This window comes from Lissotriton helveticus, chromosome 1_1 (genome assembly GCF_964261635.1).
Source record: "Lissotriton helveticus chromosome 1_1, aLisHel1.1, whole genome shotgun sequence".
NCBI lineage: Eukaryota > Metazoa > Chordata > Amphibia > Caudata > Salamandridae > Lissotriton > Lissotriton helveticus.
The window spans coordinates 1,548,042,108-1,548,064,883 of NC_136057.1; the positions used below are offsets into that span (position 1 = coordinate 1,548,042,108).

Sequence of the window (22,776 nt, forward strand, 5' to 3'; positions counted from 1 at the left end):
CACACATGTTGTTACACTGTGCCAACAGGCACGGGCGGAATTTACAAGGGAAAATGTACAGGACAGGGCCACCTGGACCACTGTCAGGGGTATGCACTTTTAGAAATAACACTTGTAGAAATTATAACTCACTGTAGCACAAATTATAAAAATAGAGCACACAACCAGTAACTACTGGTAACCAGGACCTCACTAGCACCACCTGCGCTAGGAGGACAACAACCACCTAAGTATTACAATACCTGTAGGGGTGTAAGAACATAACACATGATGCAATGCATAACATTCATTCAGAGGTGTAAGGGAGGAAAACAAATGATGCATCAACAATACATTCAGAGGTGCAGGAAAAGTACAATTGCGCCAAACTCACAGAAGTCACCACCTGTGACTGTCCCTAGGCCAACTGGCCTCTCTAGGGCTAGGACGCCCTGTGTCCCAAAAGTCAGGGGGCCTAAACGTGGCAGCTGCCCACGAAGTGCTGGGCAGCTGTACAGGGAAAGTTAGGGCAACGTTGGAGCCTCTCTGGCTCAAGAACCACCACTGTGGCACTGATGAGCCTCTCTGGGCTCTAAAACAACGAACTGGCACCCTGAGCCTCTCGGGGCTCGCAAAGCAACTGTGGGCGCAAGAGCCTCTCTGGGCTCGAAAGAACCGGAAATGCCCTGAGCCTCTCAGGGCTCGTCACGAATGTGGGCAGGGGGGCCCCTCTCGGGGGACCCCAGAACAACTGGAGAGCCACTCGGGGCTCAAAGAACAATGGGATGCCCTCCTCGAGCCTCGCAGGCTCACGCACAAAGAACTGACCTCGAGCCTCTCTGGGCTCACAGAACGAATTGCCCCCAGGAGCCTCGGGGCTTTGAACCAATGTGGCGCTATGAGCCTCGCAGGGCTCTCAAGACAATTGGCGCCTTCTTGGAAGTCCCCCCCTCTGGGGGACTCGAGATCCAGTAAATGCCCCCAACCGTTGGAGTCCCGGCTCGGGGGAATCGTGGGGCAAAGGTGCGCCCTGGTGGAGCGGCCCGCTGCCAAGTGGGGGCCGCTCAAGTAGAGGCAGGGGGGGGAGGGGAAGGTGCGCGACCTCGCACCTCTCCCCTAGCCGGCTTTCACTCACCGGCTATGCGTTGCTGGGGATCTCCTCTTGCTGCCCGGTCTGGTGGCGGCTGCTCTGGGGCCGTGGGTGGGGCTCCTCTCCTCCGGGGCCTCGCTGCACCTCAGCTGGGATCCTCCGGGCAGGGCAGGAGCGCGGGGTCGGCTACCGCGGCCTCCTGCACGTCAGGTCTGTTTCCGGTTGTCCTCTTGTCCCGCCCCCGGCCTGCCTGACTTCCTGCTGCGGGTCGGGCGGCGGCAGGGACAATCTCGGGGGCAACTACCGGACAAAGCGAGGGGTGAGCACCCTCGGACGCGGACAATGCCGGGTGGGCACCGGCCTTTGCAAAACAGAGCGCTCTAAAGCGCTAGTCAAAATCCAGCGCTTCCAGGCGCTTAAGGCAAAAGTAAAGCGCTCCCAGCGCGAAAGGACAATCAATCACCGGCTGTGCACCACAAGCACTCCCCAGCGCTACAAGCCAATTAAAGCGCTCCTAAGCGCTATGAAAGGAGAAAGCACTTCCAGGTGCTTCCAGGGGTGAATGCAGCGCTCCCAAGCGCTATCAAGGCTAATCAAGCACTCCCCAGCGCTGAAGGGCAGAGAGCAGCGCTCTCAGTGCTGTAGGCACAGCACAAGCTCCAGCAGGGGCTGGAGGCAGGCAGGGGGGGCAAGGCTGGGCCAGAGCCAGCACACTGGGTCTCCAGGCAGGGAGACAGTCCAAGTGGCGGTCCTCCTGGCCCCAGCAGCAGCAACAGCCCCCTCTGGCAGGATCAGAAAGGAGAACAACATTCATGGGGACACAGCCCCTTCTTATACTGTGAAATCCTTTGTTTCAGGGTGCAGGGTGGGGGAAAACCAGTTGCAGCTGGTTCTGGAGCACTCTTGATGGCCCAACCACCCATTTCATTCACTGGGGAGGCTAGGGTCGTTAGACACACCACAGGGGGGCGGAGCCAGCATTGTGTGGGGAAAACCTAGCCCATCCAGGACACAGGTACACTCCTCCCACACATCACTCATGCTAATCTCACACTCACCACCGGGCAGACCCATCCAGACTTCCTGGAGCCTGGCATGCCAGCCAGCTCCAGCCAATCACGCTCCAGCACCCTCAGTGCACACATATCTCAATGTCCAGAAGTAGCACTTACCTTCTAGACACATACAAGCCACACATACCATCGTGCAGCATTCACTCTCACGAGTTCACACACACCAAACTCGAGCCTGCACTCCCCACGCATCAGGAACTACCAGGGACACATGCATTCCCCATGCATTCCTATGGGAGGGCAGGCCAGCCATACTACACGCACGCACTTTCACTCTGGGACCAGGGAAAGGTGCGCAGAGACCCAAAAATCACTAACACAGGGTCACACATAAAAGCAAAAAAGTTTAGGGGTGAACCTGCCCTACGGGCCAAGTCCAACAAGGTGTTATTGTGGGATGTGGCAACTGGTCAACATAATCCACTGTCCTGTGGATGTCGAATCAGTGCAAACACTAGGATTATTTCCTCTGCTGTTGCCACCCCGCTGACTATGCGCCGAGAACGCCTTGCCACGCCACGTCGTAACGTCCAATGAAGCCCGCCTCCCTGGAGCCTTCGGACGAGGAACACGGACGCGGATGCGAGTAGACTGCTGGACTGCACCGCACCGCGCCGAAGCAAAAGCGCAAAAAAGCGCAAAGCATAAAATAGTAGAGGACACGCCGTGCAGGTGGTCTTGGCAGGCACTTGGGGCCCTTGGTGTTCCGTTGAGAGTCTGCCGGTAATTCCCCGGTACCTCCTGCTTTCTGTTTTCTGCCGGTAATCCCCGTTTGAAGAAAACGCAGGGGAGCAGGAACAGGAGTAGGAGGGGCAGTTTGCCCTGGGAGCTCCGGGCAGCTGGAAGGAGGAAGGAAGCAAAGCAAAGCAAAGCGGAAAAGCAGGGAAGCCTCCGCCTCCGAAGCCAGGTGAGGTGAGGCGAGGAGGCTCCCAGCATACCAACCAGGGAGAAGTACACTGGAAAGAAGCACAAGGCTGCAGGCGTGGTCGGCGCGGTGGGTCAAAGGCACAGCAGAGGTAAGTGTGTGGATATTTGTAGAGTTTTAGCATTTTAAAAATAAATTAATAAATAAAGAAAAAAGACCCCGTATTATTAGTTAAGATTGAGTAAGCTGCCATATCTTGGAGCCGGTTAGTGAGCAAGTGGATTGCCCTACTCTTGATATACCTCTTATAAAAGACTAATGGCTCCAAAAAGGAAACAGAAAGATCGCAAGGGGACCATAGAGCAAAGTCCTGGGAGGAGAGAACCATCTATGGAGAGTAGAACCTTAAAAGAAAGCCAGGAGAGCCCGGAAAGCCCCAAAGAAGGGGCAAAAGAAGTAGCTCAAAGGAGAAAAATAAAAAAGTTAATAAAACTACAAAAGGAGCCATGCAATATAATAAAGGAAGTTCATCAGCCTCCAAACTAATAAAGGACTTTGTATGGAATCACTACAAAAAAAGTAGTTTTATCTACTAAGCATATGTAAGCTGGAGCAGTGCAGCAGAATGAGGATGTGTCAGTAGAACTCTACGAAGAATTACTGGCGGTATCACACCTGAGGGATCATTCCCTTTTTAGTCAAAATGAAGTAACAACAGGACCGGGTTGTCTTCGTCACCCAAGGTGTTTTCACTGCAGGTGCAGGAATTGGAGGATTTGGAAGTATCTGACTTAGCGAAGATTGACAGCGAAGGGCCGAGATCTGATTGGGGGGATGTATCGGTCCCAAAAGAGCTATGGCCACAAACGAATATAATCCAAAAGCACCAGCAGACTTCGAGATCTTAGAGAAGAGACAATTCCGAGAGGAATAGTTTACAGGACCTTGACATTTCTGCAACTCCCTCTTCCTCAATGATGGACCTACTATTGATGCTTCAAAAAACCCTTCAGGGGATATTAGAGATCACAATGTTAAATAATGGGGTGCTGAAATCGCAAAAGGAACATTTACAAAAGATTGAGGAGGAATTGCAAGGAATCAGAGGGCGAATGCCATCTATGATGAGACCTGTTTTAGCCCCACAGTCGACAGAAAAGAACGGGGGTACAGAAATAATAGAAACCCCATATAATGTATATGTATCCAAATGCCCAATGTTGATAAAAAGAAGAGGAGGCAATTTGAGATACAGTCTTTTGAGGCTGAGTGGTCTTTTAAAAAGAAAGTTATATAGAAAGAGGAAAGAAAAAGTTGGTAAAAAGGAAAGTAAAAGGGAAAAGGTGGAAGAATCTAATTTAATACAATCCCACATAAAATGGCACCTCTTAAGTACATGAGAGAAGTGTATAAGAGAAAGGACCTAAATACCAACGAAAAGGAAAGTGTTAGCAAGGGATCTAATAAGGAGCTACTAAAATCTGTCTTAAAACCAACTAATTCAGGCTATAATATACAAAAACAGAAGAACCAAAATTACGATAAAGTAGCCCAGGGGCAAGGGAAAATGGAACTAAAAAGCAAACTAGGGGGGATTGGATGGAAGAACACCGGGTGGTCAGGTATACAATCCCCTAAAATAGAAACGGAAGCGGAATGTAATAGGTGGCTGTACTTCGAACCCGCTCAACCAGAAAAAAAGGGGAAAAAAACAAGAAAGCTTGTACCTTTAAATTGATCCCAACTCCTATACTCATTCTCAAAATGTCGAAGCCTGAGGGGTATTGAAACAAAAGATCTGAGACAGGTTGGATTTATAGAAAACAAACAAGGAAATGAAATCTCAAGAGTGCTAGTTTACTCAGATCTAGTAAGATTGGCAATCTGGAAAGCACAGATGGAGGTACTGCAGGAGGATATACTGTTAGTACCTGAGAAAGAATTAGAGGAAAATATCAATCCAGGCAGTGGCTTTTTAATCTGTCATGCAGGGCTCCGTAAGAGACAGGTGAAGTTATGGGAGGAGAATGAAGGGGGAGCAGGTAATCTGAATATAGAAGTAAATAATTCAGCTCTTGATAACTCTATAGTAATTGGAGTCAAAGAAGTAGCCATGCAGGCCCCTCTCAGTGGTATAAGGTAGGCATGGAAGAAGATGGTGGTTTAAGTGAGGTAGAATAGGATGATGGGGTGTCGCATAGCCTTAAGTTCATATCGTGGAATATAAATGGCCTTGGAGAGATGACAAAACAAGATGTTATAAACCAGTTAGCAAAAAATGTGGGGTATATGCCTGCAAGAAACTTGGCTATGCGACGAAACCCCAACCTTTGACAGCTTCATCCAGCTTAACCGCCCAGCTAATAAAAAAGGTTTGGGCACCCGGCAGGGGGAATTATGACCCTCCTGTCTACAAAAGTTGCAAAGAATGTGATAGTATTAAATGTAAAATGTAAATGGTTACTTGCATGTAGGTTATCCTTGCTGATCTTAAACAAAACATATGAAAATGTATTTGTTATAAATGTGTATATGCAATGGGGGACAATAAGGAATATGGAACTGAATTGGAGTATTTTAAAGAAGACCTAGACTTTTTATGGGAAAGGTATGGGTCGGATACATTTTTCATCGTGGGAGATTTTAATCATAAATTGTACCCAAATAGATCTATGGCTTAGCGCAATTTTGGAGGCATATGAAATAAAACAAGCACACTTTCTAGCCTGTGAACCTTCAAGCCAAGATATTGCTTTAGGAAATTATCTAGGGACTACGGGTTTGTTCTGCCTGAACAGAAGATTAGAAATGGATATCTCCGCACAGAAAACCTTTAAAATAGGCAAACAAAATTGTCCAATAGATTATATGTTCATGTTTGCATGGAATTTTTCCCTCATAAAAGGGTTTGAGATACTCCAAAGGGAAGGTAGCGATCACAACCCCCTGCAGGTGGAGCTGCAAGGGGGCTCCCAGTACCCCCAAGTTAAAGTAATCCCACAGCAAATCGAGTACCCTAAAAGAGTGACCACCAGATTAACGGCTGGATATATAGAAAAATTAGGGAAGCTACAGCACAAGCACAAGGTAGCTTTGGGAGCAATAGGGGGGCGAAATTTAGAATGGTATGAGGAAAAAATAGATCAAGTGGGGCAATGCCTTATAATTGAACTAACAAAAGATAAAATAAATAAACATCCACCAACAGTAAGGCAACATAAATGGTTTTCTATGGAATGCCTAAAGAAAAAAAGAGAGATAAGGAAAGTAACTAGAAGTATTAAAGTAAAACATGATGGGACAAGACAATTATATCTCAAAAAATTGAAAAGAGAATATAAAAGGCTAATTACCATGGCAAAAAGAGTGTATAAGGACAAATGCTTAGAAAACCTTCTGGAAGCTATTAAAACGAAGAATTTAGGACAGTTCTGGAAGCTGGTACAAGCTGGTGCCGACCACATGGTGGGGGCACCAGCTGTGTAGTAGAGGAGGCCTCATGGGAGAAATATTTGAAGGAACTCTATAGCCCTCGTAGAGAACCTGATGAAGGAAGGCCTCTGCCCTGGCAAGGGTTAATGGAAGAATTAAAAGCAGACTTCACCGAAACCAATGTAAAAAACACAATAGTGAAACTGAAATTAACCAGAGCTGCAGGTCCAGATAACCTTCCAGCAATTATAATAAAAACCGAGTTGAATTGGTGGGTGAGTTTTTTCTCCCACATGTTCCTGGTTATCTTCGAGTCAGGCAAAATACCCAAAAACTGGAAAGGGGCAGTAATAAGACCCGTGCATAAAAAGGGTAATATGAATGCACCACAAAATTATAGGTTAATTAACCTATTGGACATAGGGGAAAAGGTGTTTGCCAAAATAGTGTTGCTTAGACTGAAGGACTGGGTGGAGCAGTTTTGGATCGTACCAGTGGAACAGGGGGGCTTTAAAGAAGGCCATTCTTTGATCGATCACTGCTTTGCCCTGTGTTGAGCAAAATGGTAAACTGTGCTGTTGTTTTGTAGACTTTCGGGCCGCATTTGATTCTGTCGATAGGAACTGCCTCTGGCAGACATTAGTAAATAAAAATATCTCATAAAATTTGTTGGCCATTATAAAAGAACTACAAAGCGGAAATTGGGAACAGGTAATTAGAGACACAGAAGGTGCTCTGACGCCAACAATTGCAATTGGGAATGGGCTCAGGCAGGGCTGTGTACTGGCCCCTTTGCTCCTTGCAATTTTTTGGGCGGATTTACCAGCAACCCTAGAAGTAGAGAGAAGTGCTAGCCCGAGAATGGACGGTAAGAAAGTTCCTTGTTTATTGTACGCAGACGATCTGGTGATAATGGACCAGACCGAAATTTGCCTCCAAAGGAAGCTAGATGCCTTTAGAGAGTATTGTGAAGAGACATTTCTAATTATAAATATGGACAAAACAAAAATTTTATGTTTTGGGAAAAAGGATACCTGCTTCACTTGGTTTTTAGGAGACCTCCAATTGGAAACAGTCAAGGAATATCGGTACCTTGGACTGTGGTTTGATAAAACTCTCAAGTGGTGTACTCATCTTGAAGCACAGAAAGCTAAAGCCTTTGCATCAATCTGTGGGCTGAAAAAATGTAACCGAGATTATGGAGACATGTCCCACAAACCGTTAATAAAAGCCTTTAGCACGATGATACCTCCACAAGTTCTCTACGGAGCAGAAATCCTATTCTTAAGCGGAAAACGAGACTGGGATTTAGATGAAGGGAAGTGTTTGAAAACATTGCTGTCCCTATCACGCTCATCAATGATCCAGGCAATAAGAACCGAGATAGGTTCAAGTGCCTGGAGCATACAGTCTCAAATGTCTTTAATCAGATTTTGGAAACGGCTAGACATAGAATCAGTCCACAAGGTCTCCCAATGGTGCAGAAAGGAGACGGAACCTAGTAGCCTAAAGTGGGCTAGGGAGGTAAGAAAGAAAGTTATATTGGTTAGTGAGAATTTAAAGGTGCCAATCTGTCAGTCATCATTAAAGGTAGATTTTACCAAGAGTGACCTTAGAAACCAAGGACAAGAAGTGTCTAGAAGAAACCAAGGACAAGAAGTGTCTAGAAGAGCTGACACAGAATACCTGAATAAGAAAAAATCTGTCCAATTCATGACAGACTCATGGCTAAAGGAAAATTGGTTTCCCTATTTGGATATTCTACCTAATCTTGGATTCAGACAGGAGATTTTAAGATTAAGAATTGGCATTAATCCTTGGTTGATCAATGAAGAAGTAAAGGCGGAAATGTTAACTTTGTGATGGATCATGTAAATGTGCGCTGGGCACTAAAGGTGACATAATGCACATTTTGCTAGACTGCCGAACATTACTAGACCAACGTAAACGATACCTCTGCCGAATATTTAAAAAATATGACACAAGGCTACGGTCTCAAGCGGCAATTTTACTAATAGAATTGCCCAATATTGAGATAGCAATTGCATTGGGTAACTACATGAAAGCAATTAAAAGCTCTCCTAGGGAGGCCTAGCTAGCCTTTTAAGAGTTTTATAATCTGTTTTGATTTCTAGGTCAGGTTTTATGGATTTTAGATACATGAATTGATTGTGTTTTAGAGTATGTATTAAGTTAGATGTAAACTTTATAAGGAGCTGGACTGCTTTTATCTGATAATCGGTATTTATTTCTCTGTTGATAGTGTATTAAGTTCCTTGGTGTGTCGAGAATGTATAATCTGTGCAGTTTTAACAATTGTAATGGGCTTTGCTATTGTTTAAAGACCATGGTCTAAATAAACTTTGTTTTGACTGACTGACTGACACTTATTATATACTTAAATGCAGAGGAAGCAGCCTAGTCCCACCACAGCCTCGAGGAGGTGACAGGAGGTAAGGTATGTGTTAGACTTGGCATCTTTTGGCATATTTCCTCTGAGTTATTGCTTTCTTCCCTCCATGTTTTGCCTCTGTTTTTGTTGGTGTAGTATTTCTGCGCTCTTTTCTCACTGCTGATCAGTGGTAAAGGGCAAGTGCTCCTGTGGTAAATTGTGTTATGGATTGGTGTTTCCAGGATTGGGTATTTGATTAACTTGTTAGTCCCTAGTAAAGTGCACTGAGTGTGCCAGGGTCTGAAAATCAAATGCTACTAGTGGACCTGCAGCACTGATTATGCCACCCAGGTGAGTAGCCCTAAAAAGGTAACTCAGACCTGTCACTGCAGAGTCTGCGCGCAGTTTGTAACTGCCATGTGGACTTGGTGTGGGGACCCACGTGCCTGGCCCTAAACCTTCCCTTTTCTACATGTCAGTCACTCCTAAGGTAGGGCCAAGGTACCCCTGTGGGCAGGGTGCAGTGTATGTGAAAGGTAGGACATGCCTGGGCGTGTGTGGCATGTCCATATAGTGAATTACCGCCCTTTCGTTTTTCACTATTGCAAGGCTACCTGTTCCCCATAGGGCAGAATGGGAAGTTTGTTTATAACATCTCATAAACATAATTGGCCCTGGGAACTAGGTGGGAAAATAAAGTTTAGTATGCCTGAACCCGGAATCTAAAGATGCATCTGTGTTTTGGATGACAGAAGGCTGGGGAGCAAGAGTGGCTCCAGATAGTCTAGGTAGGGTCAGGAAAGGGCTGAATAGACCTGGGCTGTAATGGGGAAGGGGGAGTAGATTTCCTTGTACCTCAAAGGACCTGGTCTGCCTCTGACAATGCAGTCTCCACCTCCTGCCAAGATCTGTGGGCACACACACTGCACCGCTTCGCGACGATGCCATGGCACTGCCGCAATGCCGCACCGCGACCCTGGTCTTACTGACCATGCCTGCTGACACGCCACCGAGCCATTGCTCACTTCGCGACCTGGGGGCACTGCACTGCCTCCCTTCACGACAACGCCTTGGTATACCCGACGACGCCGCTCCACGCCAAAATCAACGCCGCTGCTTGCACTGTCGTTTGAGGGCACTGCTCGTAAAGTTACATGACGCATCTCCCTCATCCGGCACCGCAGCCTTGGCCTACCGACGCCGGCGCCATCAACTCCAGTTCGTCACCCGATTAAATGCTTCAGCAACGACGAAGACGCTGCTTGCACCGTGAACTGCCAGCACTGTGGTGAGCACCACCTTCATCTCGTACCGCAACCCTGGTCTCATCGACGACGCCATCTGACGCTGCCACCAAGCCGCTGCTCACATCGGGGCCTGAGGGCACTGCACGCCGCACCACTGCACTTCGCACCGCAGCACACAACGCCTGCCGATGCCAGCGCTTCTGATCCCAACAAGGAGGAGGTCGACCTGCAATACGTGTGACTTCAAGGGCCCCGACGACTCCTACACCGACCTCCAGAACCAACGCCTGCGAACGCAGTGTTTTTAGGAGCTCAACAAGTGGTCGCCGACACCCTGTATTTTTAGAAGGTACGGTTTGCGGGTCTTCCCGACGCCGTAGCTGGCCTATGAAGCTGCTGTCAGACACAACTGTTTGGATGTGTTTGCTCACGACGCTGTGATAGCCCCGGATGGAGCTATTGACATCAAGGAACTGTTTATAAAGCTTATTTTGACAACTGTAGATTTTTAAGTACTGTATTATGGATTTTTATCATTTTTGGTCTTGTCTTAAACTATATAAAATATTGGCTATTTTTCTAAACTGCTGTGGGGTCCTTTTGTAGTGCTTACACTGTATTACTGTTGGTTATTTGCAAATGCTTAACACACTGCCTATAAGATAAGCCTGACTGCTCGTGCCAAGCTACCAAAGGGGTGATCAGGGGTTATTTTAGGTGTGCAACTCCCTTATCCTGATTAGGAAGAAGGGTCCCTATTTGGTCAAAGGTGCAAGCCCTTGGGAACTAGAAACCCCCATTTCTAACAGTATGTAACACTGGCACCTTGCCTCCTGCCATAGTAAACAAACACCCATCTTCTACTGGAGAGGAGATAGTCTATGTACTTTAGAAATAATTAACAAACATGACCTAGGACTAGTATTCGAAAGGCAATGACAGCAATGGTAAATCAAACATTTTCTTTTGAAAGACAAGATAAAATCTACCTGAAGTGATCAGCTTCTTTTCGAGAACCCCATGCTCTTGCAAAACAAACATTGGCAAAGCCAATTTATCTAACCTTAATGATAAATTGGCTTTGCCAATACTTTTTGCTAATGTTCTGCATCAGCCAATAAAAGACAGAAAATAATTAAATAAAGGTGTGTCAGTGTCATTCAATCATCATGTATGAAGACTTATGCATGTGCATGCATCACCACACTTGTGCGTGCGTGCCTGCCTACAAAATAACAAAAGAACATGGGAGCCAATTTCCTTCCATTTATTTACAGATTCAAAATGGGAGCTGTCATTTTGATTGGTAAAACAAATTTTATTAAAGCAAAAGTGTTTTTTTAATGCAGAAGAACCCAGCAGCAAATGGCAGCTATCATACAATACAAAATAAATAAACTGAAAACAGTTATTTTAAAGGACTGGAAGGGTGTGAAGCAATGGAAGTGAGTGTAGCGTGGAAGCCAAAAAGGCACACTGAAGCACTTTTTGGAATGTGGAGTCATCTGACAGCAAAAGTCTGTTTCTGTTTATCCAAAACTATGAAAATTAACATTAAAACATTTTACTTAGTGGACAGCAAAGGGTAAGGGAGCCGCAGATGAGTGGCACTGGGTGGGTGAAGTGAAAGAAATGAGGTGGTGGGTATTTAAGGTGGGGAAGAAGTACATGAGAGAGACCAAGAAAACACATGCACTTGCATGGAGGGCTTAATGGAGAATAATGTAGCTCCCTAAATGGGAGCAGCGGAATCATATACGTCAACAATTCAAAAGGATGGTAAAGAGCCTACACTCCAGAAGGTAAGAAAAACAAGAAGGCAAGGCATTAAATGAAAATCATGCAAAAGCCAGTGGCAACATAAAGCAAACCAATGGCACAAAATGGGAGGACGATAACCCCACTGTAAGTTTTTACTACGGACCACAAGAGGTCTTTCACAATGAAACAGTTACAGCTGTCTGAAGGCTAAACCTAATACCTTATTAATAAAAGCTGCTTTGCCCTCTATGGACATTTCAGTCCCTGAAGAGCTTAACTAAACAATACTGACTGCCACTTCCCTTCAACTGCAAACGCGAGTGTGTTTTGTTGACTGGATCCAACCATCCCAAAGCTCTGGTGATTCAGAGTTCAGTTGTTGCCCAGCCCTCCAGGCGAAATTCACAGTGAATTGTCTCTGAGGCATGGTTAGACAGATTCCAGCTTTCTACATTTGGTATTTGACTGCTTGTCCAGATTACATCAAGCATAAACTAATCAATACATAACTGTTTTATAAACCTACTGCAATCTGAGTGAAGCATCAAGATGGCAACTGTGTCCACTGCACACCTGTCCACAGTGTTATATTATACACATAGAGTGCTGCAGGCATCTGTGGAGGTGCACATGGCATCGGTATACAGCTACATTATCAAAGACTATCAGTATGCACCTGCAAACCGTTGAATCCTTCAGCCCTTGACAGAATGGCAGTCTCACTTTAGTAAGAATATGCTTGCATGGAGAAGCCTTGAATTAGGGTAGTTGGGTTCCTCAAAGGGTGGGTACAATAAGCAGTGACTACACCCGTCTATCAGTGTAACTTAAAGAAAGACATCGCCAATGGATGTCTACGTTTTTAAATTACAAAATGAAATTCATTTTGAGACGATGCCTGCCTCTGGAAGAAGATTAATACTCTTCTGATGTGCTTAAAAATAAGCATGTTTACATTTAGCTCTCACCTTAAAGAAAGATGGAAGTTCACCAAACAAGTGGTAAACCAGACGGCTTTGATCCCATCTGAAAGACATTATTAAGTCAGTTAAGACAAGGGACCAGCATTTCTTCCCTAGTCAGTCAACCTGCTTTGCTTTTCTAATTTGGTCAGGGCCATTGCATGCCACAATGATGTCTAATAAACCAAGCAGCCATGTATTTGCAGTCAGAAGGACTCCTGCAGTGGTGGGCTGTCCCACTGCCAATTCTTCTATTGTAGAAGATCAGCAAGCAAGTCCAAGGGATAGACACACTTTTAGAAGGGAAGGCTGTGGGACTAAGTGGGAGAGGTAGTATATCCTGATTGGCGAACAAGGTGAAATGTAACAGTGAGAAAGAAAATAAGGACAATTCCAGGCAAAAGAGCCAAGTAGTTTGTACAATGGATCACAAGGATGTAACAAGACTTTGCTGTTTTGAGTTCAGGCGTATCAGTCTAGGTATAAGATACTGAAGAGGTATGCATTTTGGAGGTGGGTGAGCCCAGGCAATTACGAGATTCAGAAAGCAAAAAGGGAAAAATGAGGCAGAAGCCACCGTGCACAAAGAATCAGCAGAACAAGGTGTGTGATCTCTGATGAGGTGGGAGGTTAACATGCAATGAAGCTCAACATTGAGAAAAGTAAAATGAAGACAGGGTGACAGATACTGTAAGTGGGGGCCGGAAGCACAATATAACTCTTACTCATGATAGTACCCTTTTCAAAAATATAGGATCAAAAGATAAAAAAGTAATGCCTCAGATTCTCAGAGGGCAAACAGATATTGGAAGAAATAACATCCACCAGAGAATTGAAAGCATAAAATAGGGTGACCCAAAGGGTCGCCTACAGGCCCGATAGTCTTCCGAATTCAAATAATAGCCATTCTCCAAACAATTGCAAAGATGACTTTGACAACTGGCGTTAAAACAGAATAGCTTAATAAAACGTATTAAATAGAAGTCTAAGAGAGATGAAATGGATCAGCAGCTAAAAAATACACACCAGAGTGCTAGAAGTGAATTTATGAGCTAAATGTAAACTTAATCAAGGAGAATAAAGTCTTTGGAACAGGGTCACACACTTGCCAATTTAGTTTCAGTTTAGTGTTCTATACCATAGGCTTCCAGGAGGTGGCAGGGAGTAGATATGTCAAAACGTTCCTATGTAGGTGGTCAAAGTTACAAATGTTTCTTTGTGATCTCACCAGCATGCAAATTGCCCCATGTTACATTTTGCTCTCATGGAAAAAGAAAGTCCATAGGAATAAAAAAAAAATCAATCATGATACATCTGAAAAGTGGGGAAGAGTCGGCCTGTAATATTCGACCACCTACATAGGTCTTTTTTACAAATGTACTATGTGCCTTCTCCCAGAAAAGGTTAAGAAAAGGAAGATTTCCTGTGGGAAAAATCACAAAATCAGAAAAGAAAAGTGCAATAGCTGAAGGACAGAGTTCTGGTGCTTTAGAGTGAAAGTGATGGACCAGGGTGAATCAGTGGACTTGAGTGCCGTTTTTGATATGGTTGCTCACCCCACTCTTTTCCGCTGACTGGAAGAAGTCGCGATTATTGGAAAGGCCCTGAAGTGGCTGGCCACATTTTTAGATGAGCACAGTTTTGAGGTCATTGAAGAGGCGTTCCTCCCTTCTAGTCATCAGCCGTCCCACAGGGCTCATCTTTAAGTCCTACACTACTTAATATCTACGTCCACTCTTTATTAGATAGCATATGCTCCTTCGGTCTCAAGATGGTATCCTATGCGGACGATACCCAGTTGATTATCACGCTGACACCAGACATGGACTTTGTCTCTATGAGACTTAACAGCTTTTTAGTAAAAGTGTCTGAGTGGATGGCAGCTAGATCTCTGAAACTGAATGGTGGGAAAACTGAGGTCCTGGTTCTGGCAAACAATCCATCTCTCTGAGAAGAGATCATTTGGCCATCCCCTCTAGTTGAACGTCCATCCCCCCAGCTAGAAGTAAAGAGCCTTGTAATGCTCCTACACAACCAACTAACCGTGGACTTCCAGGCAAAACAAAGGTGGCAGGTAGCTGCTTTGCCCTTTTGAGAGCCCTGAGAAAAAGTTTGAAATGGATCCCGGTAGAAGCAAGAAGAATCATGATTCAAGGACTAATGTTATCACGCCTTGATTATGGCAATGCACTATATCTAGGCAGCCCAAAGGTTTTAATAAAAAAAACTCCAGCTTATTCAAAATGCCGCCCCTGATTCTGTTAGGCATGGAAAACGATTAGTCAGCTGGCAAGGCACTTAACTATCTCCACTGGCTGATTATAAGTTCCAGAATACAATTTAAGGCATTATGCATTTTACATTGGGCAAAGCATTATACTTGCCCCTCTATCCTTTAGCAACTAGCCACTCCTTATCAGGCAAATAGGGATTTGAGATCAAATCATCTTGAACTGCTTTCTGTTCCCAGAATTAGGAGAGCCAGAAGTGGGGGCAGGTTTTTTAGTCATCTTGCACCAAGGCTTTGGAACTCCTTGCCAAATAGTAGCAGAAGAGAGGATATCTTTGTCAATTTTAGGAAAAATCTTAAAACCGATCTTTTCTTTAAGTTTTAAAACTCTTTTAGCTTTCTAATTAACTCACTCAAATCAGTCCAATAGTGCTGGGAAGCCCGTTTTGGGTAGCTATGTGCTTTATAAGCACTGAAGCATTCATTAGAATAGAAGTAGTAGAAGTACTATTCCAGAAAACCGAAAGTCATATACAAATTGAAGCAACATTAAACTAGGGCTAGACAATAAATGCAGATGGAACCAAATGACTGGAATAAATGAGGGACACAAGTTAGGTTAGGACAATGTATAAAGTGCCTTAAGAGAAGTCATAATTCAGATGTTTGAAATCACTTTAGATTGTGAAAGATGTACTCCTATAATTGTGGCCAGTGATTTGTGGAGTTAAAACAGATATGCATAGAATTCAGGAAATAAGGAACACAAACAAGTATTATTTCGAGAAACGAGCACCAGTTCCTGAGCAGGGCCCACATGTGACATGAATTATTCTGTATTCAGTGTGAAACGTCCTCCTCAAACTGCAGTCATTACTCTTTTTAACTAAGGTTGGTACCATGGGTGGCGAGGTGCACTCTTTTTTAGGTGTTCTAATCATACTAAGTAAAACGCCCCTACCCCCCCCTCCCAAAAAAACAATGCAAGTTACTGTAAAAAAGATCATTTGGGTGAACAAACCACAGAACCGCTGACCTCACAGCTAGGGTTGTGTGAAAATCTTAATTTCCTTTAATGTAATTCCACAAAAATCTAGTAAAATTCTGTAAAACTACTTGTAATTATGCAAAATACAAATACATTATCAGTGCTATATTTCAGCGCAAAATGAGTCCTCACATTGATATTTTTTACTCAAGGACGCATATTGTGTTAAAAACAGAACAAAAAAAAGCCTTGCAAACAATAGTTGCTTTCTTCTGTTGTTCTCACACATTCATAGAATTGTTTTCAATTAATAGCAAGCTTGCAGTAACGCCACTTAATTACGTGGCATGGCATAATGCCATAATTTTAGACATTTCACTCAAAAAAGGCAACATGAACTTCCTGAAATTACGTGAATATTGCTGGCGTAATTTTAATTTCACTCAGGCCTACTCACATCTTCATTTACTAGCTTTTATATTTTTTTTCAGGACTTTTTGCTCAAGAATCACATATGACAGAGTATAGATGAAGATATGATAGTCAATTTTAGCCGATTGTATGGTTGAACTACAAGGAAAAGAATCCAAAAGATTTGTCATTGTTCTGAACTTTCTGAGAAGATTGATGGAAGTGCTAACCATGTCTGGCCTTTGGAATTAATGACTGGTTTTATTACAGTATGCAGCCTGGGCTCATATTACATATTGGGTGCACTGTCTTTGTTTGTACCACAGTGCAAGTGTGCCAGGCACAAACAGGGACAGTGCCCCCTATTCTAATGAATGAGCTACCCCTATGCAGCTGCAAACTCATGCTGCCACGGGTGTTCACATTCAGTGAAATAGGAAGTGGCAGTTACAAAGCTGCTACGAGTTGCTCTGTGCAAGCGGCAACCCGCTTTCCCTTTAACCCCTTCGGTGCTGATGACGGAACCGCTCTGTCATCAGCCGCGGTCGCGCTGTGCTGATGAGGGAGCGGTTCCGTCATGGCCCGCCCAGCTCGATAGAACGCTCATGCGCGGCGCGAATTCCGCGCCTGCGCTGAGGGTTCTATTGAGCGGGGCGGGCCGTGACGGAACCGCTCCGTCACGAGCACAGCTCAACCGACGCTGGTGACGGAGCGGTTCCGTCACCAGCATGCGGCCGCCGCCCCACACCCTTAGCACTGCGGCGGAATAGCCGCCGCAGTGAAGGTGTTAAAGAAGGTTAGAGATACCCCTGCAGGCGGTTGCAGTGAGTGACTGAACCTGCCTGCAGGAGGATATCTGGGGGGGTGGTCCATGGTACTGCCTTCCCCCCCCTCCAGAGGGCTGCCCTCAGGTACTACACTGACAATGCATAACCTTTTTGTGTTGCCTCGTAAGGGCATGATTGCCCCTGACCTACACCCGTAATTTGGAGTGGTGCAAAGGCAAAAGGATTCTCTCATTTTCCTGGAGCCATTCGCCCATGCATTGTGGGCAAACCCTCTAAAGATACTGCTTTCTCTACTTCTGCACCAGTGCTATAAGTATTGCGGAAGGGATCTCACAAGTGTCTGTGGCTCTTTCTGTAATACCATAGTGCCCTGGGAGCACACAAAGGAGGTACACATGCCATTGCACCCCCAGATGCCATGTGTAACACGGCCTCAGGTCTACGGACCTGCATGCCTTGGCTCCTAAAGGACAGTGCTAAGAACAGACATCACACTCCTTTGGCTGTTGAAATGACAACATTATGTGTGGTGAACATATCGCGCGTGGTCATTTTATTTTGAAAGGAATGCAGTGATGAGCAAACACACACCTCATCCACTTTATATTCTTTTTAACATAACCAGCTCCAGTTATGCACAATATTGTCACATTATCACGTTTGCACTCACCTCTGTCTTGGCAGGCTGATGAGGGGTTGTTTGTGGCACCTCTTGCTAAGGCTGAATAGTTTGTGTACAATTTTTTGTGCCTTTAGGAAAAGTTGCTTCATGCTGCTCTCCAGCTGCTCATTGCGGCGCAGGAAGTTCGAATCCATACTCCACAGGTGCATGATAGCGGATGTGTTCAGGAAATAGTTCATGGGCATCCGCTTCATAAAAAACTTGAATTCATCTGAAATTGTTTCAAAATTCAATAATTTGAATTAGGTTGCAAGCTCTCTTTTGCTTCTCCAGCACTGCAAAATATTAAACATTGTGATAGAAATGAGTAATCCTATTTCCTAAATTGATTTTTATACACAGGGAAAATAATATATATCGGCAAAAGAGACCTTTAGAAACAAACTGTCTTGATCAATTCTGGCTTTTTTTCTAATATACTTTGAAATGGATGGCTTTTTTGCGAAATGATTCTCTGGATAGTTTCGACACTTGAGTGATGCACTTGGATACAGAGCCTTGCTCATTCTAATTGCTTTTTTGTCTTTGAATACTTTGATTTCATACCGACCCTTTTGGAGTTTGGAAAAAATTATTTTAGTCATTTTAATATAGCACAATCAGAGCCCAAGTGATCAGTGAAGGACATTAGAAAGAACATTTGTATTGTTGTAGAATCATTCCAAACAGTATGGTGTGTCGGTCTGCTTGGTGGAGAAGTGTGGCTCAATGGTTAGAGCAGGAAGACCTTGATGCAGAGCTCTGGCCAGGGACCAAGGTTCGATTCCCGCCTCGTCGGGTCTCCGGCTCATTAATTCCCCTGACTGGATATTCTCGCCTCAGTGACTGTTATGATCATGGGCCCCACGCTGCAACTCTGGGCAATAGCTTGCTTAGTCTCCACAACGGCCCCAAAAGTGCTGGGATGCCTGGCTGCACCTGGGGGATGCCCAGGAGTGGACATTTCCCAGGAAAGCCAGGAAGGGTTCCTAAGCGGTATACAGACAGCGCCGGGACACCTCCGGTGGAGGTAGCTGTGCGCTTTACAAATTCCTACATTTTATTTACATTTTGAAAAGTCCAGTACATTAAATTCGACATAGAGATGTGCCGTAAATGTCGGCAATTTCATAGTTTGTACTGGTTGAGATAAAAAGCTCATCTTTAAATATTTGCTTATGCTTCCTTCTTTCAGATTTTAGATTGGTTACCTCTGTACCCCCTTCAAAGCACACTCTGATTCTGCTTGCCCACCAGCTTCGTCTCTCGCCTTTACATTACCGTTTTCCTCCACTACATTGCCTTCCATCTTATCTAACTTTCTAGGTTTTTGTTTATGTGCCAGCGTATCTACCTCCTAGATCTAGGATTCAATCAAGTCAAAGGGGAGATTGTCAGAAGAAGCAAACAGGATGTCCTTCTAGTAGTTGGACATTGGAAAATCAAAGTAGGCAAAGACAAAAGGGTGGTGACATAGAGGGAGCACATGCCCTGGAAGCAGAAATGATGCAGGAGAAAGACCGATTATTTTCTAATATTCCAGTGACCTCACCATTGGCAACAATTTGTTTCATCAAGCAAGGTAAAGCCTATATTCATGAACACCACCATATGAAGCACACATGAATCAAACTGAATTCTCAGTTTCAGAAGTTGGAAGAGCTCAGTTCTAGTGACAAAGACATGGTCTGGACTGGTAAACAAATAATGAATTGCTCAGTTGTAAAATTCAAGGACTGCTAAAGAAGAAGGGCAAATCATTCTGCTTCTATGATAAGTTCTGGAAAATACAATACTACATTTAAACAAAATTGGAAAAACTGATATGAAATGCTGAATTTGATTCCTATAGAGCCAGAAGTGCCATGTACGGAAATCAAAGAAACCATAAAGGGAAAATCTCAGAAGGGGCTTGTTGGAACTGGCACGTTCTGGGTAGCTGAGGTGAAGCCCCAGCCAGGCAGAACTACCACTCCCATCAGCGATGGATGATTACACTGACTGTATAACCTGTGCTCACCCTTGGGTAGATTGGCACTGAGCATCAGGCTTATCACAGAGGCAATGCGTAAAGCATTGGCACTTCACTCTCACACAATAAATTCACTGAGTATCACAAAAGAGACTGCACATGTGGTGTATGCAAATAAAGTTTGCATTCAACACACACATTATCTAACAACACATGAACATCATGTATTTCTGGGCATAAATCACATTTGGACATATCACTAGAGGTACTTGTCCCAGCCGTGTTAACATGACATCAGTAATATGCACACTTGGGAAAGATCACCCCCCCAGCACCCATCTGCGGTGAGAAACGTTGTCAAAAAGCGGTCCACCCTGGCAATTGCTATATTTAAAATACCACACAGGTATATGGTGCACCCCAGTTCACAACAATATCAGAAATGTGTACACACAGATAATTACAACACTTTTAAATAGCACCATGGGCCAAGGCCGCACATAAAAACCAAAGTCAAACAATGTATTCTTTTGGCACGGAATCAACGTTTAAAGCAACAATGCCGAGCAGTGTAATTAATCACAGGCAGCACTCCCACACACTCACTCAGCACTGATACGGGGTGCCACGGATATCAGGCAGGTCCATATGGAGGGCACACACACAGCACCCTAATGCAGTGCAACTGATATCTGGCAGGTCAGTTGATAGTGCACATGCAGACCCCATGGCCCAAGCCCTCCTCCCCCATTCAGCTAACCCCGACCACCCTAAACCCACGGGTTAGAGATTACAAAAACCTTCCCACCTGATTCTAGGCCGATCATGACCAGTGTCACACTTAGTCAGGGTCCCAGGGAAGAAGGTGGGGGTAGGTAGCAGGCCTAATTGCTGCCGTCAACAAATGGAGGTTTGGCCACTACGCGGGAAGTTCACCCACGGTATGTGGGGCAGAAGCGGGCTGAGGGCGAAAGTTGTTCAACCAAAGGATTTCACACTGTGACTACTGGCACCTGCCCAGTGCTGTGGAGCACGGTGGTGTTACACAGTCTCTTGACCCGCTTCCGATCGCTCTCAGAAGCTTTACTTAGCCCATTCCATTATGCTCACTACCCAGGCCTGTTCCTGGGTGGTGAGAATAAAGTTGTCAGGGTCGGATGAGGAAAGGGACGTTGGCACAAAAGGAACAAACAATGAATGGGGGATGAGGCAGGAGAGGCTCTCGGAAGACAGAGGCACCCGTCAGACACGTCACTCAAAGTAGCAACCAGGCATTCAGGGCACCACAGAACAGAAATGCACTACTCTGCAGCTCCCTCGATATGAGGCATAATGTCTGTTGCTCGTTAATACGAGTCACACCAGACAGTTCTAATCACACACAACCAAGAGTTGCAAATCCCATACTTCCCTGGAAAAAGGCACAATGTATGGTGTGTGTTGATAAGGGTTGCACCAAACAATTCCGCCACACACAGCGAAGCATTGAAAATTCCTTACCTACCTGGAAATGAGGCACAATGTCTGGTGCGCATTGATACAGGTCACATCACACAATTCTGGTGACATACAACGAAGAGTTGCAAATTCTATACCTCACTAGAAATGATACTATGTTGCAAAGAAAACTCCCACCCGACCTAAATTTCTTTCCCATAAGCTTAAATATGCTCTGTAGGTCACCCACTGCCATACACACACATTCAATATTTAGATTAAATTCTGGTTCATTTTGTACTTGTCATTAATTCATTTTTTCTTTCTTACGATTGGAATCATAGTACAAAAATATATCAATTTGTTATACAAATGCTAAAAACATGGGATCACCAAGCATTTTTGAATTGCAAAATAGATTTTGAAATATACAGATCCAATATATAGTTCCTCTGCTTCTTTTGTTTTTGTAGCAATTTACATGTACATAGAAATCATTATCAAATCCCTATGATTAAACCACACTCATAGCCTAACCAATCACACTGATGCTCACTGCCACACATAACTGGCATACATACATTCACTACCTAGCCTCCAACAGCATACACTGATGAAATCACAGAGATGATATATCATGACCATCTGTGGTGGTGCTGCCAACTGGGTTACCAATCACTCTGGTCGACATACTTTTCGGGGGGACTTTCAACATTTGTCCACCTTCATCAGGACCAGTCCAGTTTAATTTTTATAGGTGAGTGGTTGGGGATCTATAGGCTACCCGCTTTGTCATAGCAATCTGGGGAAGTCATAAGACAACCAGCATTGTTGATTTATAGGATGTTTGGTTTTGGCCTTTTGGAATTGTTCAAATGGTGTGATATATCCATGGGTCAATAGCCTGTCCTAATTCCAATGACACAGGAACCACCCAAGGGAGGCTTTCAATCTAGAAGTTGTGCATGGACGGTGGGCCAGCTGGGATTATCTAGGTGTACCAGTTCTTTAGTATGCTGCATTTTAGGCACAAGGATTCCTACATGCCCCTTCTCTTGTATTGAAGTGATTGCATCCTAGAGATACTTGGATAGACTCACTGCGGAACACCGTCCGCATTACAGCACACGAACCACCTCGCTATTAGGGTGGTTGGCATGCTGTACTGCGGACAGTGCATGTAGGAAGCATTTTTCCTAAATTCAATATACTGAAGAACTGGTACACCTAGATAATCCCTGCTGGCACCACCGTCCACGCATTTGTGAATGCGTTGCTACCTACTTGAAGTAGGTGGTAAAATGTGAATGTTTTTCACCACATTTCGGTTGCAAAACATTCTTGTATACTGCTGTGATTTGGTATTAGGAAGGGAAGCCTTAAACATGCCCCTTCCTAATACTGAATCAGCATGTATTCGCAGTTCTGAATTGGGATTCGGCAACATGTTACCGGAATTGCAAATTGTAATTAAATCATACCAAAATA

General features: G+C 44.6%; 1 protein-coding gene across 1 annotated transcript in view; it reads right to left on the bottom strand.

Moving 5' to 3' along the window:
* Positions 1-22,776, bottom strand: part of BRINP3 (BMP/retinoic acid inducible neural specific 3) — a 1,145,169-nt gene that overhangs the window by 126,306 nt on the left and 996,087 nt on the right. The window contains exon 7 of the mRNA XM_078658570.1: positions 17,889-18,111. Within this exon, the coding sequence (XP_078514696.1) occupies positions 17,889-18,111 (223 nt within the window). The remainder of the gene's footprint in view (positions 1-17,888; positions 18,112-22,776) is intronic.